The following is a 26,457-nucleotide window of genomic DNA, read 5'->3' as shown; positions in this document are numbered from 1 at the left end:
TTGTTTTCTTAGCTGTCTGAATATATGTAGACCTACCACACTGTTAGAACAGAGGTTACTAGGCTAGGCTGCTTTGCCTATCAAAATTGGGCTGGTCACCTGCGTGGGACCCTCGGAACGAAACTGGATAGAGGTTCCATGAGGGCGCTCTAGCAAAACTTGAATGAATATGCTGTATGGTCAAAAGTGGATAATTTTCATGACAAGCAATCCAGCTGTTTTAAACAGGGGGAGTTCTCTGTTTGAAACAGAACTTCATCAAACAATTAGGTTGTTTTCTTGGCTGTCTGAATCTCGCGCTCGTCCCTTTCTCGAATTTCTCACAGAACTGCATAATTTTATACGAATGCGAATGTCTGGTCTGTTAATGGTATGACAGGCGTCATCCGTGTATATATACAATGTTAGGAATTGCGTCAAAAGCAGCTGAAATACGAGCCAGTTCCCGACAAAGTCTTTGCAGGTGGTTCGTTATCGGTGACGAAAAACATATCCGCAATGATGGAGACATCGCCCTCCATGCCGGTCATCTTAAGAATGAAAAGATATAAAAAGTAGAACTGGTTATTGGCCTCCATTTTGAAAATGTTCAAGTTGTCTAGTTTTGTGACACATCTTGTTTTTCTCAGTTATTTTTGACATGTCCTTTTTTTTGGTTGATTGTCATTATTTGTGTTTTTTGTAGATCTCGATCCAGATATCATATCTGTGTATATGTGGAAGAAGTAGGTTTTGCTTCCTTGCAGTTACAATTTAATTATGTCCTATGATGATATAAATGATATGTATCAAAAGTTATATGCCATACTGCATGTTAATTAACAAGCAGTAAGTAGCATCTGGAACCATCAGGCTCATCTGAGTTTTTGATAAAGTGCGTTGATGAAGGATGACTTTTGGCACAAAATTTAGTTCTGATTTTATAAACTGTTCGAGAACAACACTTTAGCTAGCAGTTCAGACTGTATTTCTATTTTACTTTTAATTTCTGAGATAAAACCCTTTCAGATTCTGAAGATCAACAATGAAAGTGGCTGGACTACTTAGTCTAACACTCAGACTATTAGGGCAGGTCCTCAAATGCAACACAAAACTCAAAAGTGAAAACAATTTAACACTGTCATGGCCTCAAATGACATGTTTACAGCACTGTATAATGGTCAATGACATATGGTATTTGAATACCTTGGAATGGGGTGCTTTAATGTTCAATTTGAAGTTCAGAGAACAATTATTAGAATTGATGAAACAATGGATTAACATTAACATTTGGGCCTCCACAGAGGAGCTGACATTATCATTAAGTTAGCCTTAAATGATCATTCCAGGATTTCAGATATTTTGAAGGTAAATATCTTGACAAATGGAATAGCTACATATAGAAGGATTACCAGAACTCAAATTTTTCTTGGACTTTGTCGTAGCGAGTACGAAATGATGTCATTAAACAGCAGCGAGTTGGTAACAACTTTGGTAATTTGTAATGTACAGTTTTGGAGACAATGTTTAGAGATGACATTTTACAGACAGTCCTAATGAAAATAGACCCAGTTGTATTGATACTTGTAATAAGTTATGGTAAAATCTTCCTTTGCTCAGCTTGTGGGAAGCGCTTGTTTTGCAAATTACCAATCAAAACAAAAAATCAAAAAAAAAGTCACATATATATGCTTGCTGCGATCTTTTCTCCTTTCGCAGAATTTTGATAAAAAAAAAAACGAAGCAAGAAACAGCAGGAAATAAAGAACAAAAGAAAGGAAGAAAAAATAAAACAAAATAAACACAATGGAAAGCACAGAATAATACCATTGTCGGTGCAGCAAATTGATCTCAACACCAAGAATAAGAGAAATGTGAAAATTGTCAATTTTGCCCTTAGCGTCACTCAGTACCCAACCAGAAAAACTGTTGACTGAAATCTTACTTCCACTGGCTTGATTCTTCTTAAAGGAGACTTCCAAGCATGATTTTTTTCCTGTAGATTTTAAAGCAATATTTCATGTCAGATCTATAGTCTTTGGTTTGTTTTTATTCTATTTTTTTAATTTTTTTTTCCCATAGTTACTTGTGAAATTTACTAAGTAATATTTGATACTTTATATTGATATTTGAAATGTAATTGACCAATCCAAGTTTAGGCAGTTTTATTAATGTTTGACAATAAAATTGTTCTATTTAAGTTGACTCTGACAAGTTTTTCCTTGAGATGCATTTTTTTAATATTAAATTAAACAAATTGAGTTATTTTACTAATTATATTCCCCAGACAAATGTTGGTTCAAATACAGGAATACTCTTACAAATGAAAGTACAGTAGAATAAATACTGTTTTTAATTTATTAGTTCCCTTACCTATCTCCTCACAACCTCAGCACTGTAGCTCTGTGGTGCCTAGAGTAACATTAATGTAAGCTTTGTATTATATACATCACTACGTAAATTTATGATAAACAGTTGACTCACATTACATACATGTACTCTACCCGTGTGTATTACACTGTATGACTAAGCTATCATTTCATGATAAAATATATATTTGATATTTTGTGATGGTTTGATACATTATTTGAAGTAGCGATATGTGAGTAAATTGAAAATCAATGCCTCTCAATTTATGCATAAGTTTTAGATGTGGCAAAGATCAGAAAAAGAGAGCTTAACTTCTTTTCATAACACCATGGCTTAAAGCTGACTTCCAAATTTTAAATTTTTTAAATTATTTTGCCATTTTCTCTATTGGGTATATTTATGGAGCAAATATTTGATGATCTTTAAATTTCATAAATCCTCTGTTATAATTGTGTTGGAAAACACTTCTCTTTCATTATCAATTCAAAGCTTATTATTTAACTTAAAATTCTGTAGTCCATTTCACTTGGTCAGTTTTGCCTTAAACTTACAATCAAAACCGGATGGATTTTCAAAGGACGTCAGCATTCAAAGTCCGAAAGCTTGTACGTCATTTGAAATAGGTATTTTGAGCTGAGAAATACTCCTTTAATGGCAATGGCCTTTGGGATACATTGTTACCATAGCAACAAAGCGATGACAGACATGCATCATGCAGCACCTGTACAAAAAGCTGTGCATAGAAAGACATGAATATAGAGACAACAGATCATGACATTTTGCCATATTAATGCAGGAGCCAAAAAAAATGGAAATTCAACTAAAGAGAGGCCACAGAAGGGGGGGAAAAAAGTGAATTTTTTTTATGCGTTTCATCGATGTAGGTACTTGTTAACAGGTTGTGTTTCAGTCTCAGGTTAATGCCCGCAATAAATCTGCCGGATGTGTATGGCATTATGTATAGATGTGCTCTAATTTATGCAAAATTGCATATTCTGCTTGGCGGCCGAACACATTTTGTATGGCATGAACATACTCTCTGATCATTTGGCGACTGCTTGCGGTAACGTGCAATATACATTAACGTGCGTTATAGATTTTATGCATTAACATGCGTTATGCATTTATGCATTTAATTGCTCCAAAGGCAATTTACAAATACTATATATGTACAGAAATTTTATACAGATGTGAGACATTTTTTCCAGCCACTATTAGTCACCGCGGTTACCGAAAGGGTGCAAAAAGGTCTTACATTTTTATAGGGGCACAGTGGGTTGTAGTATGTGGATTGATTCTAAAGAAGGGCGCTCTAAAAACCTTGCATCATGGAATTTGGGGTAATAACGACATCCATTTTGTGGTATGAGAATTATGCTTCTTCTATGATTTAGTTTTTTCCAATTAAGCCTAAGTATATTTTCAACATTCCATTCCATTGGGGTACTATTAAATAGCGAAATCTTCCTCAAGAATGTTAACAGTACCAGCAAATACGGTAAACAAAGAGTAGAATATTACTATATCATTATGTCAGATGGACTTTCGAGAACCCTGATACAAGTACAAGAACATGCAGTTTAATGTATAACATGCAGACATTTTGGAATTCCTTGTATTATTCAGTTACGACAAAGATTTCCTTTTTGATGACTTTAGGCACAAACATATTTTGATGTATTTTATTTGAAGAAAAAACACTGCTGTAGGTCTGGGTGTATTCTCTTATATGGGACTAATAATTTTTGAGAAATGTCTTTTAAACATGCTGGGTTTAATCAGTTGAAACGACTGGACTATCAAGTCTAATACACATCCAAACATGCTGGGTTAATCAGTTGAAATGACTGGCCTATCAAGCCTATTACACATCCAAACATGCTGGGTTAATCAGTTGAAACGACTGGACTATGAAGTGTAATACCCATCCAAACATGCTGGGTTAATCAGTTGAAACGACTGGACTATCAAGTCTAATACACATCCAAACATGCTGGGTTAATCAGTTGAAACGACTGGACTATGAAGTCTAATACACAACCCATTAGGTCAAGTCCTCGGATGCCTCACGAAACTCCACAGGAAAATGTTTAAGACTATTAATATATGACATTAAAGAACATGTTTACTATGTACATTGGATCATGGCCAAGGACAAATAGTTTAGATTCTCATCGAAGGATGCTCTGCCATTTCGATATGAACTTGAAAGAGAACATGTTTTGGCTGAATTGGAATTAATTAAACTAAACAGGGGATTATAAGATGAACATTTAGGCCAGCACCGAGGCGCATCTGTCATCAATTTTAAGCCTCAAAGGAGCAGTCCAGACATTTTTGAGGTCATCGAATCTTGAGCACTAGAATAGTCATAAAAACATTCCTAGCACTCTCCTTTTTCGGTTCTGTTTACTTGGTCTGTTACATGGGAGGATCATAGCCTAGATCTTGGAAAGTCCATTTGATATTTTTAAGTAAAGTTTGGGTGTGCTAAAAATTGGCACTTATACTAAAATGATCTTTTTTCCCTTAAAAGCCTTTTTGTTTTTATGTGTTTGGTTAATTGTCAGTTGTGAGTAACTACTTTACCAAACAAACCAAACCTAAAAATATCAGTATTTCAATTTGATCATAAATATGCTAAAAATATTTTTCCTCATTTTGGCACCAAATGAACAATATTTAATGAAGTTATATATAATAATCCTATTACATCCTAAGAAATTGACGCTCTGTCCAGACTTTTTTGATCTTCGTATTCTTAACACGGAACAAGTCACGGCATATTTTTTTTTTTTTTTTTTAAGTTGCAAAAGTCAGAACCTGCCAAAAAACTGCTTTACAAAATTAGAACACGAAATTATTCCTTGCAAGGCTTGAAGCTATTGGATTGTATAATTCAGTTATCTTAGGATTTGAACATTGTAAAGTGATCCCAGAAAGAAAATCCCGGAATAAACAGATGGAGCCAAACAGCTAAATAATCCTTACCAGAAGAGACGTAAAAATTGGATTTGTTAATTGGATTTGAAATGTAAAACCATATCAGAAGTAACTTAATTCCTTGACAGCATGGTTTACATGTTGTATAGACAGTTGATACTGTAGTTTGTGTTGGTACAGTATATATATGTATATAAACCCCCTTTAATGGAATATCTGTGTGATTAACTGATGGAAAAACGAAGCTATGAATATTTTATGTTGTCACCATACGTACATGTACATCCTAGGAAGAACCAATGAATGGTAATTAGCCGTATCCAGGTTAATATTACAAATAGTGTAATTTGATCCTAAGAATACAGCCTTAAAGGGGTATTCCAATAGCGTAATGAGATCTTAAGAATACAGCCTTAAAGGGGCATTCCAATAGCGTAATTAGATCCTAGGATTACAGCCTTAATGGGGTATTCCAATGGTAGACAATATGACACTTACTGTACAAAGTGTTCTTAGAAGTTCTTCCACACTGTTATTTTAAAATCCATTCTCTATATATTGTACCTCACTAAAGATACGGTTGATTGAATGGTATGTTAGCTATATTGGTTGGTTAAACCCTGGATCCCATCTACCCCCTCCCTCCCTCCCTCCCCCTCCCTCCACCACCCTCCTCGCAGTGGATCCCATTAGGTGGTCTGTGACGTCATAAATACCAAATGTTCTTATAAAAAGTAGCAAAAACTCTTCAAAATAGCAAATACTCTCCTATCTTGTTGAGTCATGATTTGGTATATTTGGAATTTTTGTTTTTCGCTGAATTTTTGCTGAGCTGCCAAAAAAGTTTCCCTGCAATAAGAACTTCATGTTCTTTGGTAATATATGGTTTTCCTCTATAAATAAGTAAGTTATTTAGTTGTTTTTTTAAGAAAAACAAAAGCATTTGACAATTTTATTAATTTATGCTCTTATGTCATCATTAATTCCGCTGCTGTTTTGTTGCCAGATGCAATTTGCAAAATAACATCAAAATCTGTTGTCATACAAAGTGCTACAAGGAAGTGGATATTGACCCACAAAAGATGTGGAAAACATCCACCACTTTGATATTTAGACAATGAACTGCAGTCACCAAGATATTCCTTTAAAAGTAGCTGCTTTAATTGAGTTTTAACCAATTAGCAGTTAACTGTAAACATGCGATATCGACTAAATCGTTTTAGTTCCCGTATGGAGTTCGTTTGCAGTCGATCAGACATAGGGGAAGAATTTATGGTTTTCAAAGCAAGTTGATAATTAATTTTCAGATATATGTGACAGCTCACTGTCAACATTCGAACAGCAAATTTATTGCTATTATCTTCATGGAAAGATAAGCGATGGATCGTGAAAGGACAAAATGGTCTGTAAAACATTGTCTTGCTGAAGGGAAATGGCACAATTGCCATGGTTACTGCTTTTGGATCCAAGTACACTGAATTCAAGTGATGTTTGTAGTAATTAATCACTTATCATGCTGAATAATCTTTTGCATTTAATTGATATATATCAAAAAATGTTGAATACATAGAAGTAGAGCAAGTATAGTCTACCTATACGGTAAATTACAGCATGTTGTTACTCAAGTCTCACGCCTGCAGTGTGCGGCGATCATCAGAGAACTGAACGTAAACATTCGTGTATGTGACCTTAACATATCTATATATATATAAATATATATATATATATATATGGTCTTATAAAACCAGGCCATAGCATAGTATCTTCCACTTCATATATGATAAATAATACCCAGGAAACAATATCAGCAAGAATATTAATATGTACTATGTGGTTTAGTTACAATCACACTTGATCTGTTCAATATGAAATCTTCGTAAGGGGTGGTGGAGATAAGAGTTCTCAGTATAGAGTTTTACCAGTGACTCTTGCAACAGTTTCAATATGAAAGCTTGGTACTACAACCAGTTGTGAGCTATTTAAACCAGTTTGCAGTGCCTGATGACACAAGTAACTTTGCTGTTGCCAGAGGCATTCATAAAATATCACCAAAATTTAAAAACATGGATACATATATCCATGATAAAAATTGCTATAAAGGGATGTAGTTTTGACGTAAATATTCCAGACATGGGATGGAATTAGGAGGGGGGAGGGGTAAAGGAGACAGGGAGTAACAGGATAGCACCTGATGACTTAACAGCCCACTGTTGAATATTTGCAACCTAATTAGCCTGTATAAACTAACAATTGGACACTTTTGATTCCACAGATCATAACAGAGTCCATGCAGCAGACGTCCTTCATGGGGTTTACTACATGTGTACCCAACAGATACCTGGTTTCACTCAAGTCAGCCCAGAGGACCTGGACCCAATGGGACTTGCTGATAAAGGTGGGTTTAATGGGGATCCCGTATCGGTGCCACTCAGGTTTGGGGAATTAAGCTGAATATGTAGCATTTATCGGGGTTCAATTCAGTTACCAGAACTCAAATGACGAAAAATTTGGAAAATAATTGTTAAGTGCAAGTAACAGGTCAATCAAGTGACAATACAGTGTGTCTACAAACCTTAGGTGTTGGTGGGGAGATGGAGAGAGGGGGGGGGGGGAGTTCAGGGCACCCAAACTTTAAGTAGGATTGTGAAACATTTCACTTTATTATCATAGTTAGGCTCAATTGTAAGGGTATATTTTCAATAAGGAGTATATACTTCCATGAACAAGAGAATGTTGCATAAATTCTTCACTTAACAAGAACATTCCCTATGGCTGCATTTTCCTAGCCAGTGTGGATAATTGTGACTATTCATTAATGTTGTCAGGCAGAGTGAGTCATGCATATATGCATGAGCTACTGTACATGGTAACAGCTAGCACCCAATTAGCTACATCCCCCCCACTAGCTGATATTCACAGGACAATGTTCTTTCTTTTTTATTTTGTTCAATTTGAGTAACAGCCCTTCAAAGTTATACTGCTTCTGCAAATAATGATGCACTAATTATTAGCATACTTTATTGGTATCGGCTGATAGAGATTATAATTGAAACAAGTAGAATAATGCACTGGCATTTAGAGCTGCATCATCAAAATATGCTAGAAATTCAATTAATGGTTGCTCAGGCACAATTGTCTGTTACTAACGCAGGTTACTTAAACCTTTCGAGTCCAAAGCAAATGTTGATACATTGGATTTGTCTTAGTTAACACACCTCTATGTCCTCTATGGTCCAAACATCCAGAATGGTCTATTTTGAATTTTTTTGATTGTGGCCAATTTTAGCAGTAGTCCTTTAAAGTAGTAAAAGCAACAAATAATGTCGCACCGATTATCGGCGTGGGTGTCCGTCGATAATGCATAATAATTGACCCAAAAAATTAAGAAATAAATTGGCAAATTGTCGTGAAATGGTTGTTTCCTTTCATACTACATTACAACAACTGTAGCAATGTCTCCCCTGTCAGCGATAGATGAAAACCAACAATTCGATCGCTCAGTTGAAAGTTAAAATCCATTTGTAAATCATGGCTGGATTTGATGACATCAAGAATTATCCACCAGAGAGTCTAGGAGATGAAAAAATTATGATCCCAAGTCTATCTGTATGGAATCGCTGCCTACTGTATGTTTTATCGTTTTTTTTATGGATACAGGGACAAATACTCTGAGGTATTCACTTGTTATTGACCTTTTATTGAAGTAAAGCAAGGATAAAATGTTGATTCAAGAGGCAGGCAATGTACAGGAGGAGAAAATGAGATTTGCAAGATGTATGCACGACAAGCATCATTGGTTAAAATTCTGTATGATTGATACCCCGAGACGGTGACTTCTGCATCAAGTACCCGGTTTGTCTGAAATTTAATCGTCGCATAAAACGTGACTGAAATGGCTTGGTTTATTGATACCTGCCACAAAAAAAGAATGGTAAAAAACATGAGGGTACTTAAAGAAAAATGTCACTGGAGTTGACATAAGAAATTAGGATTGATCAGATTGATTGTTTATAGTTTAATATCAGGGTCTAGAATCATGGATTTCTTTGTGTTGAAGGCAAGATTAAAAATCTTAAGTTTCCTAGCAAGAAATTTTTTATTCAGGTACCCTTAAACTTCCCTCACCATGTTTGTAGGTTTAAAGATCTTTCAACGTTCGGTTTCTTCTTCTCATACCCACTTTAGAAGAACCAGACTCTGCCTTCCATACCCCTGCCGTGACTCCAAGGGCCAGCCTCTCCTCGGACTCGAGTTACGGTATATTAGCGGGGAACCTGCCTGCTCTGGAATTGATGGCGCTGTTCACCGCTGCGGCTATGCACGACTACGACCATCCAGGAAGGACCAACGCTTTTCTCGTGGCTACGAAAGCTCCACAGGTACGAATTACACATAAAACCTACTATTAACCAATCAAAGGCTAAATTGAGAGAGTTAAATGATTAGTCCAAATTAAGATTAAGATCCAGCCGGAAGCTATTACATACCAGAGGCCCCCATGAGTATGGATCCAACCCAATGCTATGACATACACTAATAAGCTAATAAAATATCAAAGATTGCACACTGAGCCAAACCACAGTTAAGTATCAACAGATTGTTGGTTCCAATCTATTAAAATCTATTAATCATCAAAGACTCCACGGGTGTGGTTCCAGTCAAGCGATCCAAGCTAATAGGGGACACAAACTCAACCTCCATCTTAGGCTGATGTGACAGAAATCTTTGTGAAGAACAACTCCCCCAAACAGCCAAGAAAACGCTTGTTCCATTTGATGGATAACTGATTTTGTCTAGAAAATCTAGTCATGTCTAGAATTTAGTCATGTCTAGTCATGTCTAGTTATCTGTGCCAGTAGGATCTGAATCCTTTCACTTTCGTTTTGTTTTTCTTTACATCTTTCCAAGGTCAAATGTTAACAGTGTAGACACTGAAACTAATGCTATCTTTAAGTCATGTGACCAGCTTCAGTGGTTTACATTTAGCATTTTCAAAGCCTCTCTCTGTGACAGAAAATAAATATTGTTAAACATAATGGTAAAAAAGACATTATAAATTGAAAGAAGGCGGGGCTCTGATGTCATGTTTTGAATTGATCAAGTCTACAGACTTGGGTGTGGAGGAGCATTAAGTCTGTGATACCTCCCAAATTGAGATTTTTCTTAGCTGTTTGGAGATTTTTTGCCATGAAAGTAAAGGACCAATATTGATGTTTGGGTTTGTGTCTCCTTTAAGTATCCATGGCTTGACGGGTCCAGTCACACAGCCATTTAACTACCAATGGCTCGACAGGTGTGGTTTAAAATAGCTGCAGCCACATTAAAAGGCTATTATATATATGCCAAAGATTCCACACAGTTGAGGTTCCAGTAAAATTGTTATGAAATACCTATTGACTCATGAAGATGACACTCAAGTCACAGCTTAGACATAATAGAATGTATACCAGCACATACATATAAAGGTTGAGAAAGAGAGATCGGAGACCAGAATGGAATAATGTCTCAGATGGCATTCCTTATCATGTTTTACTACTTAATGCAAGAATAGCTTCTCGGGCATGTTCTTGTCATTTCTGGGAAAGTGGAGACAGCTGATAGAGAAAGAAATAATTAATAGTAAAGCAAGTGCTATTTTTTTTGGACAGATTGGATTTTCTCTGATTCCTCTTGTAATCTGTAGACAATTCAGAACTCAGAATTTGAGGAAAACAAGTGTACAATAACAAGTAGGGAAGAAGGAACATAGGAACAATGTTTGTTCCCAGATAAATGTGAAAAATATTTATTAAAAATGAGTAAATATGGGGTTTTATATTGACCAATACAGGCGCTGGTATATGTCTTTAACCCGGCATTAATGGTAAAGGTAAACTATATTTAATATATTTGGAGAGCAATTAGAATAGAGCAGTAAATATCCGTTGTTGAATTGAAATCTTGATTAAAGGTCGTGTGAAGCCATTGTCTTTTTGGGACGTCAAACTATTTAATAAGGTTTGTTCTGAGAGTAGCTTAACACCTGAGAGACTTAAGGAACTGTTCATTCAGACCTTTAATCGTCTCGGGTGACGTCAAATGATTAGAGGATAACACAGGAATATTTGTCGACCATCATATTACTTTTCTAGCATATTTTGCGATCAATTCAACATTTGAATTTTTGACGTTTTTTAATGTAAATTTGACTAGAATGGCCAACCAGTTTGATACCTGTTTTCCATTGTCGAAATACTACAACTGTAGCATTTGAGATATTTTTATCAGTTTGGTCCATATTTTGCAATTTTTTTCAAGCAGAAATTTGGTCTTTGACATAGTAAGTAACATTTTAAATTACTTGGAAATCTGTTCAGTTGTGGTACAGTATGTGGTTATGTATAGCATTAGTGTCTAGCAGATTATGTAACCGTCTTCCGGCCACCTATGGGAAGTACCCACCTGCCCTCAAAGTTGCAATGTGAGTCTTGTGATTTCTATGAGTACTGGCAATTTTTAATCACCAGCATCGGTATTAATGACCATCATTAAACGGTAGAACCCTGTATCCTAGCAACCAGTGATGTCAGCGAGTTTCTAGTGTCTCTTCTTGTAAGTTGGGTAATCCAAACCTTTGAATCTTGCTGGTTACTTTTATTGTAATTTTGCTCTCATCTCGATAGAAAAGCTTCATCTGGACACACTCATAAAGGAGCGATGGTTGCTAATTGCAGAGCAATCCACTTCTTCCCTCTCGATAAAGTGTAATGATTAAATTGCCTACCACCAGTTATCAGAGGGGAGTTTGTCGCGTTTCTCCTAGCTGCACGGCGGCGTGTACCATGATATTTAACGCCTAATGACTGATATTCAAAGTATTGTAAACTTCGGCTCATGGAAGTACTCGAGATCTCTATAATTTCATGCTTTTTGACAGTCGTGGGTAAAAATCAGTTCATTTACACCACGTCGTGGGAAGAACGACTCTGTGCGGGGTGTGTAACTTCTCGTGAAGCACACGGTCACACGCCTTGTTTGTGCGTTATTATAGGTATTGATAATGGTCTCCTGACAACACTATCAGTTAAGACATGTTGTTTTAACACCCACACCTACTGGTGCAGATAGAGGGGCTACTGCGTTTAATCTGCAGGGGAGGAGAGGAGGTGGAGGAGGAGGGAAAGATGATTGGGAGATAAGTAGGTTTTGTTTAGAGTAGGATGACAAACTGTTGGGCTGTTTGGGGGAGGGTGGGGGAGGGCAAGGTCGAGAGGGTTCATTTGAAAACCCTTATGCCTATAATTTCAACATTCCTGGGAATCCTGGTTACAATCTTGGTGGATTTGAGTGTTTTCTGGTACTGGGTCATTTCCCTTCAGTTCTAGTATTACATGTCATCACCAGATTCTAGCAAATTCCATGAATGTAAAAAGCAACTTCAAAGTTTTCAACTGGATCTTGAAGGGACAAGAATACATAACTTACCTGTAAAAATTGAAGTGCATAATCTTTCTCTTATAGTTGGCCTCCATTGTTAAAAGTTGACTCTGATAGTTTGCAGAATTTTTATATTTTATTTTTTTTATTATTGTCATCTTTATGAGCCCTCAAATACCCCTGAATGACATTTCTCCAGCGGAGTCAGTACCCTCACTAAATTGTTTTCAGACATCAAAGGAGATCAACTTACACAAACAAACTTCTCATATTCTCTTCAAAATGTGCCAAGGGTGACAATTAAGAAGATGTAATATGTGTCTGTAAGACTGCAGTGTTTGGCCTTTGAAATGCATCCATTTTCAGGTGTCTTATTTTCTTTTTGGGGGGGGGGGGTGATTTTTTGAGTGTTAATTCTTTTGTTACATTTGATAAGATCATACACAGATTTTGGTCGTTGTTTTGTAAGATTTTTTTGTGCAAGTGAACGTCATACACTTGAAAAATGATATGGGGTCGTGCATAAGAGGGCAGGCTAGGGGGGGATATTAAGAGAAGTGTATGAATAGACTTTAAACCTGACTATATTTATAGATATTTATAGATATATATAAATCGCGAACACCGCCAAAGGACATCGGAAGATCCTTTTTCGCATTAAACGTACCCTTTAATGGACCCGTACTTCCATCAATGTCCAGTGAATTACGGCATCTATCAAATTCTAACTGACCTTTTTTGTTCTCCAGTTCAGTGTAACTAGTGTCAACTGGCTTACAATACTGAATGTTATGGAATTTTTATTTTCTAAGGAGAACAACCTTTGAAAAGGCAGTCTGCACTTTCGTTAGCTGTAATATACGCTTTTAACAATTTGATAGATAGTTTTTAATTGATATTGACACATGTTTTAATAATTGGGGTTAAACATGTAAATGGACATAATTATAATGAACAAAGGTATCAATGGTCCTCCTTTGATGAAGTGTCATGTAACAAGGTCAAAGGTCATGACAGGACAGCATATTACTCATTAGGGTGTAGTTTACATTAAAAGCTGAGATGCATTATTATTTTGGGTTTTTAGGAGTATAAAGTTTACCCTCGAGACATTAAGTCTTCTGTCAAATATTTATAAGTCATCTTGTCAGATGGCATCTGTCTAAATGTTTGTCTATATTTCGGTCTTTTGGTTTAATATTCCGAACTTTAATTTTGGGCTACTTTCCATCTTGAATTTCCGCAGGCCATTTTATACAACGATCGGTCAGTACTCGAAAATCACCATGCAGCGGCATCATGGAATCTGTTCCTGTCCAAGCCCGAGTATAACTTCCTGAGTTCCTTGGACGAGGCAGAGTTCAGACGGTTCCGTTATTTAGTTGTGGAACTCATCTTAGCCACGGATCTGAAGAGGCACTTTGACTTTCTGGTAGAGTTCAATGCCAAGGTAAGTTTCGGAATATCCGTAATTTCTTTTCTACCTCAGGACAAAAACTAGTATCCTAACACACTGTAGCATATGCAAACTGGAGCCTATACCGCAATTTTTGAAAATTTCTGTGATTTTTTTTTTACCCCAGGCTCAACCCTGAGGGTGTGAAATATCTCCATTTTCTTCTGAATCATGCAGTCTAAAAATAAAGTAACGGTTTATTCAACAAGATGAATACCAAAAATGGTGGTACCTACTGGTATAGCCAGAAGGATAACCCATAAAGAAAATGGTGAGACAACATATTGCCCCCAGAAGGTGTCTGACTTTGAGTGGTCTGACATAACTACTATGGTCTGATGAGGGAAGCATACCTTTCTACTCTATAGTCACTAATAGTTCAAGTTTCTACTCGGTAGTAAGCTGCTAGGTCTGTGCTGATGTAATCATACCTCTGTCCGGTCTAACTTCCCTAGTTACAGTTGTACTTGGTATCTACCAACCCCCCCATCCACCCCCACATGGTTAAGCAGCTTTTGGGGTTGAATTTGATCAACGTTTTGATGCTATTTCAACATCATAACAACAGCCAATGAGCTTGACCAGATAATTGTTCATCTCAGAAAATTAAGAAAAAGTTAACATGTTGGAATATTTCCAGTTGGCCTTGATATGTGATACAGGCACTGTGTCAAAAGAAGGAAGCGGAGGGGAAGGGAGGGGGGGGGAGGCTGGAGCACCCAGCTGCCAGACTGCGCAGGATGGGATTTCTTGTGCAGTATTGTTTCACACAATAGGCACTGCAATTGTGCACATCAACAGTCACTACTGGTCAGCTGAAATAATCCATATAGTTTGATCTTGGTGAAGCCTAGCTACAGCTTTTCATCTTGACATAGTACATCAAAGCCAATATCAAACGTTTCCGTGCGACGAAATATCGAGAAAGGAGAGGACTTAATTTATATTCGCTGATTACTAAAGACCGAATCGATGGGTAAAATCTATAATCAGGTAAATCAAGTAAATCGGGTAAATTCATAATCATGGACGTTAAATATGAATCTTAGAGACTTACTTCGGTCAGCTTGCGGCTTTGATAAGCCGATGAGGCTTCTTCCCGAGTTCCTGCTTGCAGGAGGATCTAAAAATACATACAATACATACAATGCATACAATACATACAATACATACAATACATACAATACATACAATGCATACAATGCATACAATACATACAATACATACAATGCATACAATACATACAATACATACAATGCATACAATACATACAATACATACAATACATACAATGCATACAATACATACAATACATACAATACATACGATACATACGATACATACGATACATACGATACATACAATGCATACAATACATACAATACATACAATGCATACAATACATACAATACATACAATGCATACAATGCATACAATACATACAATACATACAATACATACAATACATACAATACATACAATGCATACAATGAATACAATACATACAATACATACAATACATACAATACATACAATACATACAATGCATACAATGCATACAATGCATACAATACATACAATACATACAATGCATACAATGCATACAATACATACAATACATACAATACATACAATGCATACAATACATACGATACATACGATACATACGATACATACGATACATACGATACATACGATACATACAATGCATACAATGCATACAATACATACAATGCATACAATACATACAATACATACAATGCATACAATACATACGATACATACAATACATACAATACATACAATGAATACAATGAATACAATGAATACAATGAATACAATACATACAATACATACAATACATACAATACATACAATGCATACAATGCATACAATCCATACAATACATACAATGCATACAATGCATACAATACATACAATACATACAATACATACAATGCATACAATACATACAATCCATACAATGCATACAATACATACAATACATACAATGCATACAATCCATACAATCCATACAATCCATACAATACATACAATGCATACAATACATACAATACATACAATGCATACAATGCATACAATGCATACAATCCATACAATGCATACAATACATACAATACATACAATACATACAATCCATACAATGCATACAATGCATACAATACATACAATACATACAATGCATACAATACATACAATACATACAATGCATACAATACATACAATACATACAATCCATACAATGCATACGATCCATACGATCCATACGATCCATACGATGCATACGATGCATACGATCCGTACGATCCGTACGATCCGTACGATCCGTACGATGCGTACGATGCGTACGATGCGTACGATGCGTACGATGCGTACGATGCGTACGATGCGTACGATGCGTACGATGCGTACGATGCGTACGATGCGTACGATGCGTACGATGCGTACGATGCGTACGATGCGTACGATGCGTACGATGCGTACGATGCGTACGATGCGTACGATGCGTACGATGCGTACGATGCGTACGATGCGTACGATGCGTACGATGCGTACGATGCGTACGATGCGTACGATGCGTACGATGCGTACGATGCGTACGATGCGTACGATGCGTACGATGCGTACGATGCGTACGATGCGTACGATGCGTACGATGCGTACGATGCGTACGATGCGTACGATGCGTACGATGCGTACGATGCGTACGATGCGTACGATGCGTACGATGCGTACGATGCGTACGATGCGTACGATGCGTACGATGCGTACGATGCGTACGATGCGTACGATGCGTACAATACATACAATGCATACAATGCATACAATACATACAATGCATACAATACATACAATGCATACAATACATACAATGCATACAATGCATACAATACATACAATACATACAATGCATACAATGCATACAATGCATACAATGCATACAATACATACAATACATACAATACATACAATACATACAATACATACAATACATACAATGCATACAATGCATACAATACATACAATACATACAATACATACAATGCATACAATGCATACAATGCATACAATGCATACAATACGTACAATACGTACAATGCGTACAATACATACAATACGTACAATGCATACAATACATACAATACATACAATGCATACAATACATGCAATACATACAATACATACAATACATACAATACATACAATGCATACAATACATACAATACATACAATGCATACAATACATACAATACGTACAATGCATACAATACATACAATGCATACAATGCATACAATACATACAATGCATACAATACATACAATACATACAATGCATACAATACATACAATACATACAATGCATACAATACATACAATGCATGCAATGCATACAATGCATACAATACATACAATGCATACAATACATACAATACATACAATGCATACAATACATACAATACATACAATACATACAATGCATACTATACATACTATACATACAATACATACAATACATACAATACATACAATACATACAATACATACAATACATACAATGCATACAATGCATACAATGCATACTATACATACAATACATACAATACATACAATGCATACAATGCATACTATACATACAATGCATACAATACATACAATACATACAATGCATACAATGCATACAATGCATACAATGCATACAATACATACAATACATACAATACATACAATGCATACAATACAAACAATACATACAATATATACATTCATACATACATACATACATACATACATAAGACATGTCTTAGTTTGATCAATCCCAATAATAATTTAGAGTGATATTCGGCAGGTTTCATGAAATTGTGGAGGGAACGACAAAACAAAATAATGCTTTCTTTGCTGTACATCTCGTCCGCCACTTTACGTCAAGTTTACGAGATGCGAACTAATCCTGAAACGTACGGTCAATGTCCCTCAGATATCAATGCCTCGTGTTGCCTCTGGATGTAATCAAATTCATGCCCTATTGGTTTCTCAATTAGTTCTCTGGGCTTAAAGCATCTACAGCCCCTAGACACATGGTTTCCATCAGACAGTTACCATTCCATTTTCTTTATTTTTTTTTCATTCTTCTCTATGACCTATGTCTAAAGGGTATCCCTTTTATCAGCCGTTAACATTTTCAAGTAAGAAGTCAACTTATCGTTTTGTCTATTTGACAGCCGAACAACAAACTTTTCTTTTTCCACTAGCTCAGTTTATTAAAATTTTTATCAAATTTCCCACAGATAAAACAAAACCATAGAAAGGAACTGGATTGAATGAAAACTAAGATTGAATTTATAGGTTTTATTTAGGAGTTTTCTAAGTATTTGGGTGATTTTTTGAATCTGAGCAATTCTTTGGCAAATCACAAACAATGATCATGCTTTTAAGTTTGGGACAAGGAGAAAAAATCCCACAACAGCATAATTCCTTTGTTTAATTAGTAAAGCTTTGTTTAAAGTTAGAAATGACTTCAAATTTGAAAAAAAAGTCTAATTTGTCTTTTTTCTGACATGTGTCTTGGGTTAAAGTTTGGTCTACTTTAGATCTCTACTTTTTGAGAAGCATTATATATAGATAGATAGAAAACTTCATTGTCCATTTCAGAAAACAAAAACTAAAATGGAAAATGATTTTCCGTTGACAGTAAACATGAAACAGTAGTGAATACAAACAAAACCATACAATAAACAAGCTATTAGTGAACAACTACGAGAATAAAACAAAATAAGCAGAACCAGAATTGTAACAGAAGCAGCACAGAGAGCTGCAAGTGACAGATCACACACTGTGGCCAGTTCGCTTTGCACGCGAGTTAGTATATTCAGTATATTTAGTATATTCAGGTCAGTTTTTTGTAAATTGTTGGTTTATACTTGTACAACAATACTTAACAATGTGATATACACAACACTGCAATGGCTCAAGTAGTGAACTTTGAAATGTTGTCCCCGATTTTGAAAATTATTGTCATTTAACGACAGAATAATTCGCATTTGTTTAATAGCCAACGTTGTTACAGCGTACTCTCTCTGGTGTGATTTTTGAAGTGGATTTAATCCCTTTCATTCCTGCCTTTAAATTCTGACACTTCTCTCGAGACTAATTTTGCCACTACCTTTTGGAACTGTATGGGTTGCTCATGTCACAGTTGGGGCATAGAACTAAATATCCCTGAGACCTAAAAGTTCCCTGGTTTGAAAATCCCATTATCCCATTATATATATAGATAGATAGAAAACTTCATTGTCCATTTCAGAAAACAAAAACTAAAATGGAAAATGATTTTCCGTTGACAGTAAACATGAAACAGTAGTGAATACAAACAAAACCATACAATAAACAAGCTATTAGTGAACAACTACGAGAATAAAACAAAATAAGCAGAACCAGAATTGTAACAGAAGCAGCACAGAGAGCTGCAAGTGACAGATCACACACTGTGGCCAGTTCGCTTTGCACGCGAGTTAGTATATTCAGTATATTTAGTATATTCAGGTCAGTTTTTTGTAAATTGTTGGTTTATACTTGTACAACAATACTTAACAATGTGATATACACAACACTGCAATGGCTCAAGTAGTGAACTTTGAAATGTTGTCCCCGATTTTGAAAATTATTGTCATTTAACGACAGAATAATTCGCATTTGTTTAATAGCCAACGTTGTTACAGCGTACTCTCTCTGGTGTGATTTTTGAAGTGGATTTAATCCCTTTCATTCCTGCCTTTAAATTCTGACACTTCTCTCGAGACTAATTTTGCCACTACCTTTTGGAACTGTATGGGTTGCTCATGTCACAGTTGGGGCATAGAACTAAATATCCCTGAGACCTAAAAGTTCCCTGGTTTGAAAATCCCATTTCCATTTGGGTAGCTCAAAACTTTCTTTGCACCTTCAAAAGAATGTTGAAATTAATTTCTCTCAGATGAGTGTAGCAACCCAGTTTCATGTTCAGAAAATTGTCGCAATAAAAGCATCAATTTTGTTGGTAATCACATTTCCTTTGTATGCTTCCAAACACACCGCAGACATGCTCCCGAATTCTGTTACGATTAAGTTTTCACTGCCGCCATATTATTTTTTTTTTTTTTCCGTGGTTCATAAATGTTGTAAATATGGAAAGTCAGAGAATAATAGCTCGAGAATCACTTTGGATGTGTCTCGGAGATGTATCGATCGAAACTTATCTCTTAATCCCTTAAGCGGCCGACTGTTTGCAATTAAATTATCAGTGTCTTGTGATATTCCCCTGGCCATAGATACAAGAAGACTCTTCTTCTGTTAAAGATTCACCACGTTTTACCTTCCGTGATCCCTCCGGCAGCAACGGTCGGTTAGTGAAAGCAGGCTCTCTGACAAAGCTGAACGAGCGTACAGTCGGAGGTAAAATCTGTCAGGTCGGATGTTGGAATTCGATTAGGAAAGATGAACAGGGAAAGAAGAAACAGAGTGGGATGAAAATGTGTTGTTCTGCGTTATTGAAAATTGACGAGGTTTATCTATCGGGATGCAATATATTGGCGAGAAAAAATATGACAATAATTTTTTTTTTTTTTGTGTGACTGTTTTTGTCTCCTGGTTTGGTAGTAAAGACATTGATTGAATTGGCATAGTGTTAAATCTGTCTTTCTTGTGACAAATTTCTTTGATTAAATTGAGAGATGTTAGTTCGGTATATTCCGTATGTATAATGTTGTGTACTTGACAGCACACATATACAGTCAAGTGCCAAAGTGGAAGCCACTGTCTAGATTTAGTCACCGTTATTAATTTTTTGCTCTCGTAAAATTGGTATGAGTTTGTCATATTCTTAGTTTTATTTTAAGGTCTAGCAATCCTTCAATGGAAAGGGTTAACCCACTTTGGTCAAACTTCAAATCACCAACAATTCCCCCCCCCCCCTCCCCCCACCTTTAAGAAAATTATTAACAACAAAATTTCTGCAATGTTTAAGGAAGAGAAGTGTGGAGGATTTGAGCTGCATAAATGTGAAGTGGAATAGGCTATTATTTCTGTTACCTTTGATTATGGACAGGCTCTCCTTAACTTAATATCAATAAAGTAGTGAAGAATAGATCAAGTTTTCTGTTAATCATTTCAACACAGAGGAGATAAATATCATGAAAAGTTTTTTTTTTCGATGTAGTGAATTTATTTGTCTGATACTGGGGAAGTATTTATAATTTGTCAGCGTACAAGCTGCTTATTTGTAGCGGAAAACACAGCATGATATTCTCATGAAAAGAATCAGATGGCATAATAGCTTGTTTTCTTGTACTTCATGCATGGGTGTTGGCAATGGCAAATGTTTGCAACCCCCTCCAATCCCCCCTCCCCCTCCTCCAGTCCTAAAATTCTAGTCCGTGAGATTTAGCATAAGTTTTAAACAATAGAATGGTTTGTGCCTTCATGCATATTCATAGGATATAAGGGGAGGATGTGGGCAAACGATGAGGCATATATTTTGCTGATCCTGAACTTACAGCCTCTTTGTTTCTTAATTTTAACTGTGTGAAATTTCTCCTGCTCCTCTCCATTGCATAACTCTCCATTGCATAACTATGCCGTTGTGATGGCCTAGGACATTTCCATGTTATCTGATTTCCATGTTAATAACAATAATAATAAGTTTCATTTATATAGCGCTTGATACAGCGTTTCAAAGCGCTTTACAAAAGTAGGAAAGTGACAAAGGAAACCGAGGGAAAAAAAGAAACTAGGAATCAAACAGAAATGTTTTAAGTTGTCTCTTGAAAATAGAAAGGGAGGGAGAGTCACGAACGTGAAATGGGAGTTTGTTTTGCTAAGAGAAGGCGCAGCGACAGAAAAGGCACAATCGTCATAACCAGTGCGGGTACGTGGACCAGGAGTTAATTGCAAATGCGCATGATAGGAAGAGTGAAGCGTAACTGTAGTTGACCGACGCAAAGTTACTCACCATAACCAGAAGGTAATAACGTATGTGTAATATGAATGCTTTGTAACCTGTTTTGTTGGTTGATTTATCTGTAGCTCTAGACATCTTTGTCAGCTCCAGCCATGCGTGAGAAAATGAAGTTCAGAAAAGAACCTGGCAGTATTTAGAGACAGACGATTCCTCTACTAGCTACTGAATGCTAGCTGCTGCGTGGTATTTATCTGTACAGCATTAGGTTAATATTTCATGACGAAAAATTGGAGAGTTGCCAGATTTATTGGAACACTTTCTTGTTTTTTCTCCCCCCCCCAAGAAAAATAAGTCATGTCTTTTTGCTGTCAGATTTATGGCTAATTAAGAATTGATTGGATTGTCAAGCTGCTTGTCGGTGAATTGTCTGTCACAAGATCGATGACAACTCGTTGGGTGGCAATTTATAATATGTCATGCAGAGAGTACAAAGTCACTGTCTTTATTCATTAACTATTTATGGAAACATTTCTGCTACATTTTTCAGTCAATTAATAGTTCTCTTTTGCATATTAAATCCTCCTTTTGTTTTATTGTCGTCGACGCATCACGAAATAGTATATATCGAGAATCAAATTTTTACGATCCCGATCACACTCGAATTGAGTTTTTAGAGCGATGAATCGAGGTGCGAGGTGCTGTAATTTGTAGGCCATTTTAGAAACACTGCAGTCAGTCCACGATGTATTCCTTTACCCCTCTTTCTGAGAAAGGACCCTGTAAACTCCTGAGGGACATCAATTACAACGGCTGGACTACTTAGTCTAACACATGGATCATTAGCTCCGTTTTCCTCTGATGCAGTATAAATGTACAGTATGGATAAGTAAGATGTTTATTGCAGCACGTAACATGTAATTTGGAAACATGTCAGCTTGTTGAATGTCACACGAATACAGGGTGCTCTGTCATTCCTGTAAATTTATGAAGACATGTGGTGGTTGATTTATCTTTTATAAAACACTGAAGTAACTTTAACATTTAAGCCTGCCCCGAGGAGCCATTGTCATCATCAATATTAGCCTTAAAGAAGCGTTCCAAAGACAATTAAGCATAGTTCTTAAAGCTGGATATTTTGAAAACCTGAATCTCTAACGCCTTAAAATACTAGCACTCGGATTTGTTGTTGTTCCTTTTCCTTGGACTAATGACATACCAAGACCATAAGCATCCTGCCTAAACTCACCTTTGTAAGATTCCTTGACATATAGCAAACATGGAATTATATGGTAACTATATGTACATACTGCCTAAACTCACCTTTGTAAGATTACTATACATGTAGCAAACATGGAATTATGTGGTAACTATATGTACATTCTGCCTAAACTCACCTTTGTAAGATTACTATACATGTAGCACACATGGAATTATATGGGAACGGTAACAGAAGAGCTTGTAAAAGTCTCTGGTTGCTGTTACATGGTAGAAAGTGTCGTTTGATATTAAACAACTGTATCTGACAAAGTGCTTTAAGAGTGTTTATGCTTCGCTAGAGTGTGTTTTGCATTAGCTCTCTCTTTCTATGTAATACAATACTGTTTTGTCATCATCGTGCATGGGCTAATCCTCTCCTTCAGCGGAAATCAAATGAAAGCAAAGGTTTGAAGAATTTACCGGCGATCATCACTGCCGGTAGCCTACCACATGGTGTTGAGAACATTAAATATGGCAAACTGTCAGTTTGCGTTAAGTGGAAGGCACGAAGCCGTGCCCAAATATGACTGGATCTGCAGAGGCGTAAAGTGGGAAAACATGATCGGGATTGTTGAGAACAACTCGTGTCTGTGTTTACATTAATTGTAAGGTCTCCCTTCAGTAAAGACCCATGAGCACCAGATGCAGTCACTGTAGCTTGTCAAAACATCTGTAACTGATTGGTCGGTTGTTTACGATATGCATCATCGTGATTCGTGATTCATGAGTCATGGCATCAAACTCAGAATAAAGCGGTATTATGAATTGCATTTGAGAAGTGCGTCTTAACCAGAGTGCTCAGGAGATTATGGAGTGTGGTCTGTAGCACTATGGCATTATTTTGTGATTCATGCCATCAAAACTAAGAATAATGCCGGACTACCATTGAATTTGAGAAGTGCGTCTTAACCAGAGTGCTCAGGAGATTATGGAGTTGGTCTGTAGTACTATGGCATTATGTTGTGATTCATGCCATCAAAACTAAGAATAATGCCGGACTACCATTGAATTTGAGAAGTGCGTCTTAACCGGAGTGCTCAGGAGATTATGGAGTCGGTCTTTTAGTAGTATGGCATTATCTTGGTCTTTCAAGTGTTCAAATTGAGTTTTGTGATCCCCAGCTTTCTGATCTGATCTAAACCAATAGGGAACAAGATTTCGAGATCAAGTCCCGAATGCGAGAGCGAACAGTGCCGATTCTTCGTACATTTTACCGGAAATATAATAATATAATAATAAAATAAGGAAATATGACTTTCATTTATGTAATCTGGATCTGTTTTTTTGTGCACCTGCATTTCTCAAAAAAGAAAAATGAAAAAAATGAAAAAAATGAAAAAAAAAGAAAAATGTAAAAATGAAAAAAAAAAGAAGTAATGTCTGTCTGAGAGGTCGAAACCTCTGTAGTGATATTCCGGCTAGATTAGATCCTCAGAAATGTAACTCCCACTTCCACATCACTGCACATTGAGTTAAAGTGTATGTCACCAACAAATCATAAAATATGGCGAAAGCTCATTGATGTACAGTACTGTACAGTATAGTTATTGTCAGATCTCCGTAAGTAAAACATCCACATGTTTAATTACGAGATCATTAGAATTAAATTAATACAACTGAAAGTCATGTATCGAAGCTGTATCATTAACCCGATCATTGAGGGTCGAAAGAAAACGTGCATTAAATTTAATGCTGTTAAGTGGAATGCATAATGAAAGTACTGATTTCTATACAGTATAAAATACCCTTAATTTCGATCTTCTTGATTTACTGACATCTGGGAATTTGATCTTTGATCAGAAACAGGAACTGGATCTGCAACATGACGAAAAGACCGAAACTTTTTCACCAAAAGAGTTTTGTTGATTGATTTTATGATTGACAGAAATATACTTTTGACTCACTCTTACAGTCTGTAATGAAATATTGTAACATGATCTATTTTTCCATCCCTGGGAAGCGTCATTGATTTACGGTAAATTGAAACCGTTTCTGATCATGATGATAATATGATGTACGGAAACCTGCTTGTAAACATGGAGCTATCAGTTACACTCAGGAGTGCTACCAAGCTCTCTTCAAGTGTGAATTATTTATATCCAATAAGTGATGATATGATGTATTGAGTGGTGATGTAATAGGTGTGTTTGTGTGTGAGCTGAAAAGAGTAGTCCAGGGGGAGGGAAGGGGGAGAGGGGCGGGAGAGAGTGAAAGCTTGTTATTGAGAATGCGTTAAAACCTCAAACAGCAACAGAACCACCACCAGTTAAACTTAATTTTTTGCCTTTTTTCCTGATCTATAACATTTATTCTGCAGAATGTCTTCCAGGGTTCCCTAACGTTATCCCCCCATGAACCCCCTGTGGATGTCAGAGTTGTCCACGAACCCCCAACTTTTCGAGACACGATCTGAGTCATTATTAATTTATAATACGCATAACAGTGCTTCGTAAAAGATCAAGTTCATAGTGTAATATTGTAATGAAAAAAAAACGAGATAAACAAATATTTATTTGGAAACTCAAGATCAGATCACGAATTGTATCACACACTTTTGTACATTACTAAATTATATAATATATCAGAATGTAGTTCAACAAAAAGTACACTACAGTAGTTTTGACTTTCAGAAACTTATCACGAACCCCCTGGGATGGACTCACACGCCCCCTGGGGTTCATGCACCCCAGTAAGGGAACATCTGCTGTAAGGACTTTGACTGAATGTGACATTACTGAAGTTCATTACCATGCATGATCTTGGACGTAAGTTTAAGCACACGTGCTGTTGAAGTGTTCCAGCCGTTGCTTTGGTCAAGTGGATGAGGACAGCAGTTGCGTTAGAAACAATTAAAACCAGTAATCTGGAAGGTTGTGGGGTTCAAGCCCTGGAAGGTTGTGGGGTTCAAGCCCTAGTAGGTTGTGGCGTTCAAGCCCTGGAAGGTTGTGGGGGTTCAAGTCCTGGGCAGGATAAAATAAAGTGGGTTTGTCATACAGGAGAAATCCATGGTTTTCCTCATCTGAAGTTATCTTCCAAATGGTTAGAAAAACAAATAACAATAAGAAACACTCAATTCAAAATG

General features: G+C 36.4%; 1 protein-coding gene across 2 annotated transcripts in view; it reads left to right on the top strand.

The window, feature by feature from the left end:
• LOC139968498 (cGMP-inhibited 3',5'-cyclic phosphodiesterase 3A-like) overlaps positions 1-26,457 on the top strand; it is a 131,961-nt gene that overhangs the window by 96,437 nt on the left and 9,067 nt on the right. For both annotated transcript variants that reach the window (XM_071972621.1, XM_071972622.1), the window contains exons 7-9: positions 7,565-7,687; positions 9,478-9,671; positions 13,955-14,158. In XM_071972621.1, coding sequence (XP_071828722.1) covers positions 7,565-7,687; positions 9,478-9,671; positions 13,955-14,158 — 521 coding nt within the window. The remainder of the gene's footprint in view (positions 1-7,564; positions 7,688-9,477; positions 9,672-13,954; positions 14,159-26,457) is intronic.

The sequence above is a fragment of the Apostichopus japonicus genome, chromosome 1 (genome assembly GCF_037975245.1).
Source record: "Apostichopus japonicus isolate 1M-3 chromosome 1, ASM3797524v1, whole genome shotgun sequence".
Taxonomy (NCBI): Eukaryota; Metazoa; Echinodermata; class Holothuroidea; order Aspidochirotida; family Stichopodidae; genus Apostichopus; species Apostichopus japonicus.
Note: the sequence above shows the minus strand (reverse complement) of the source record. Positions and strands in the feature narration are given on the sequence as shown.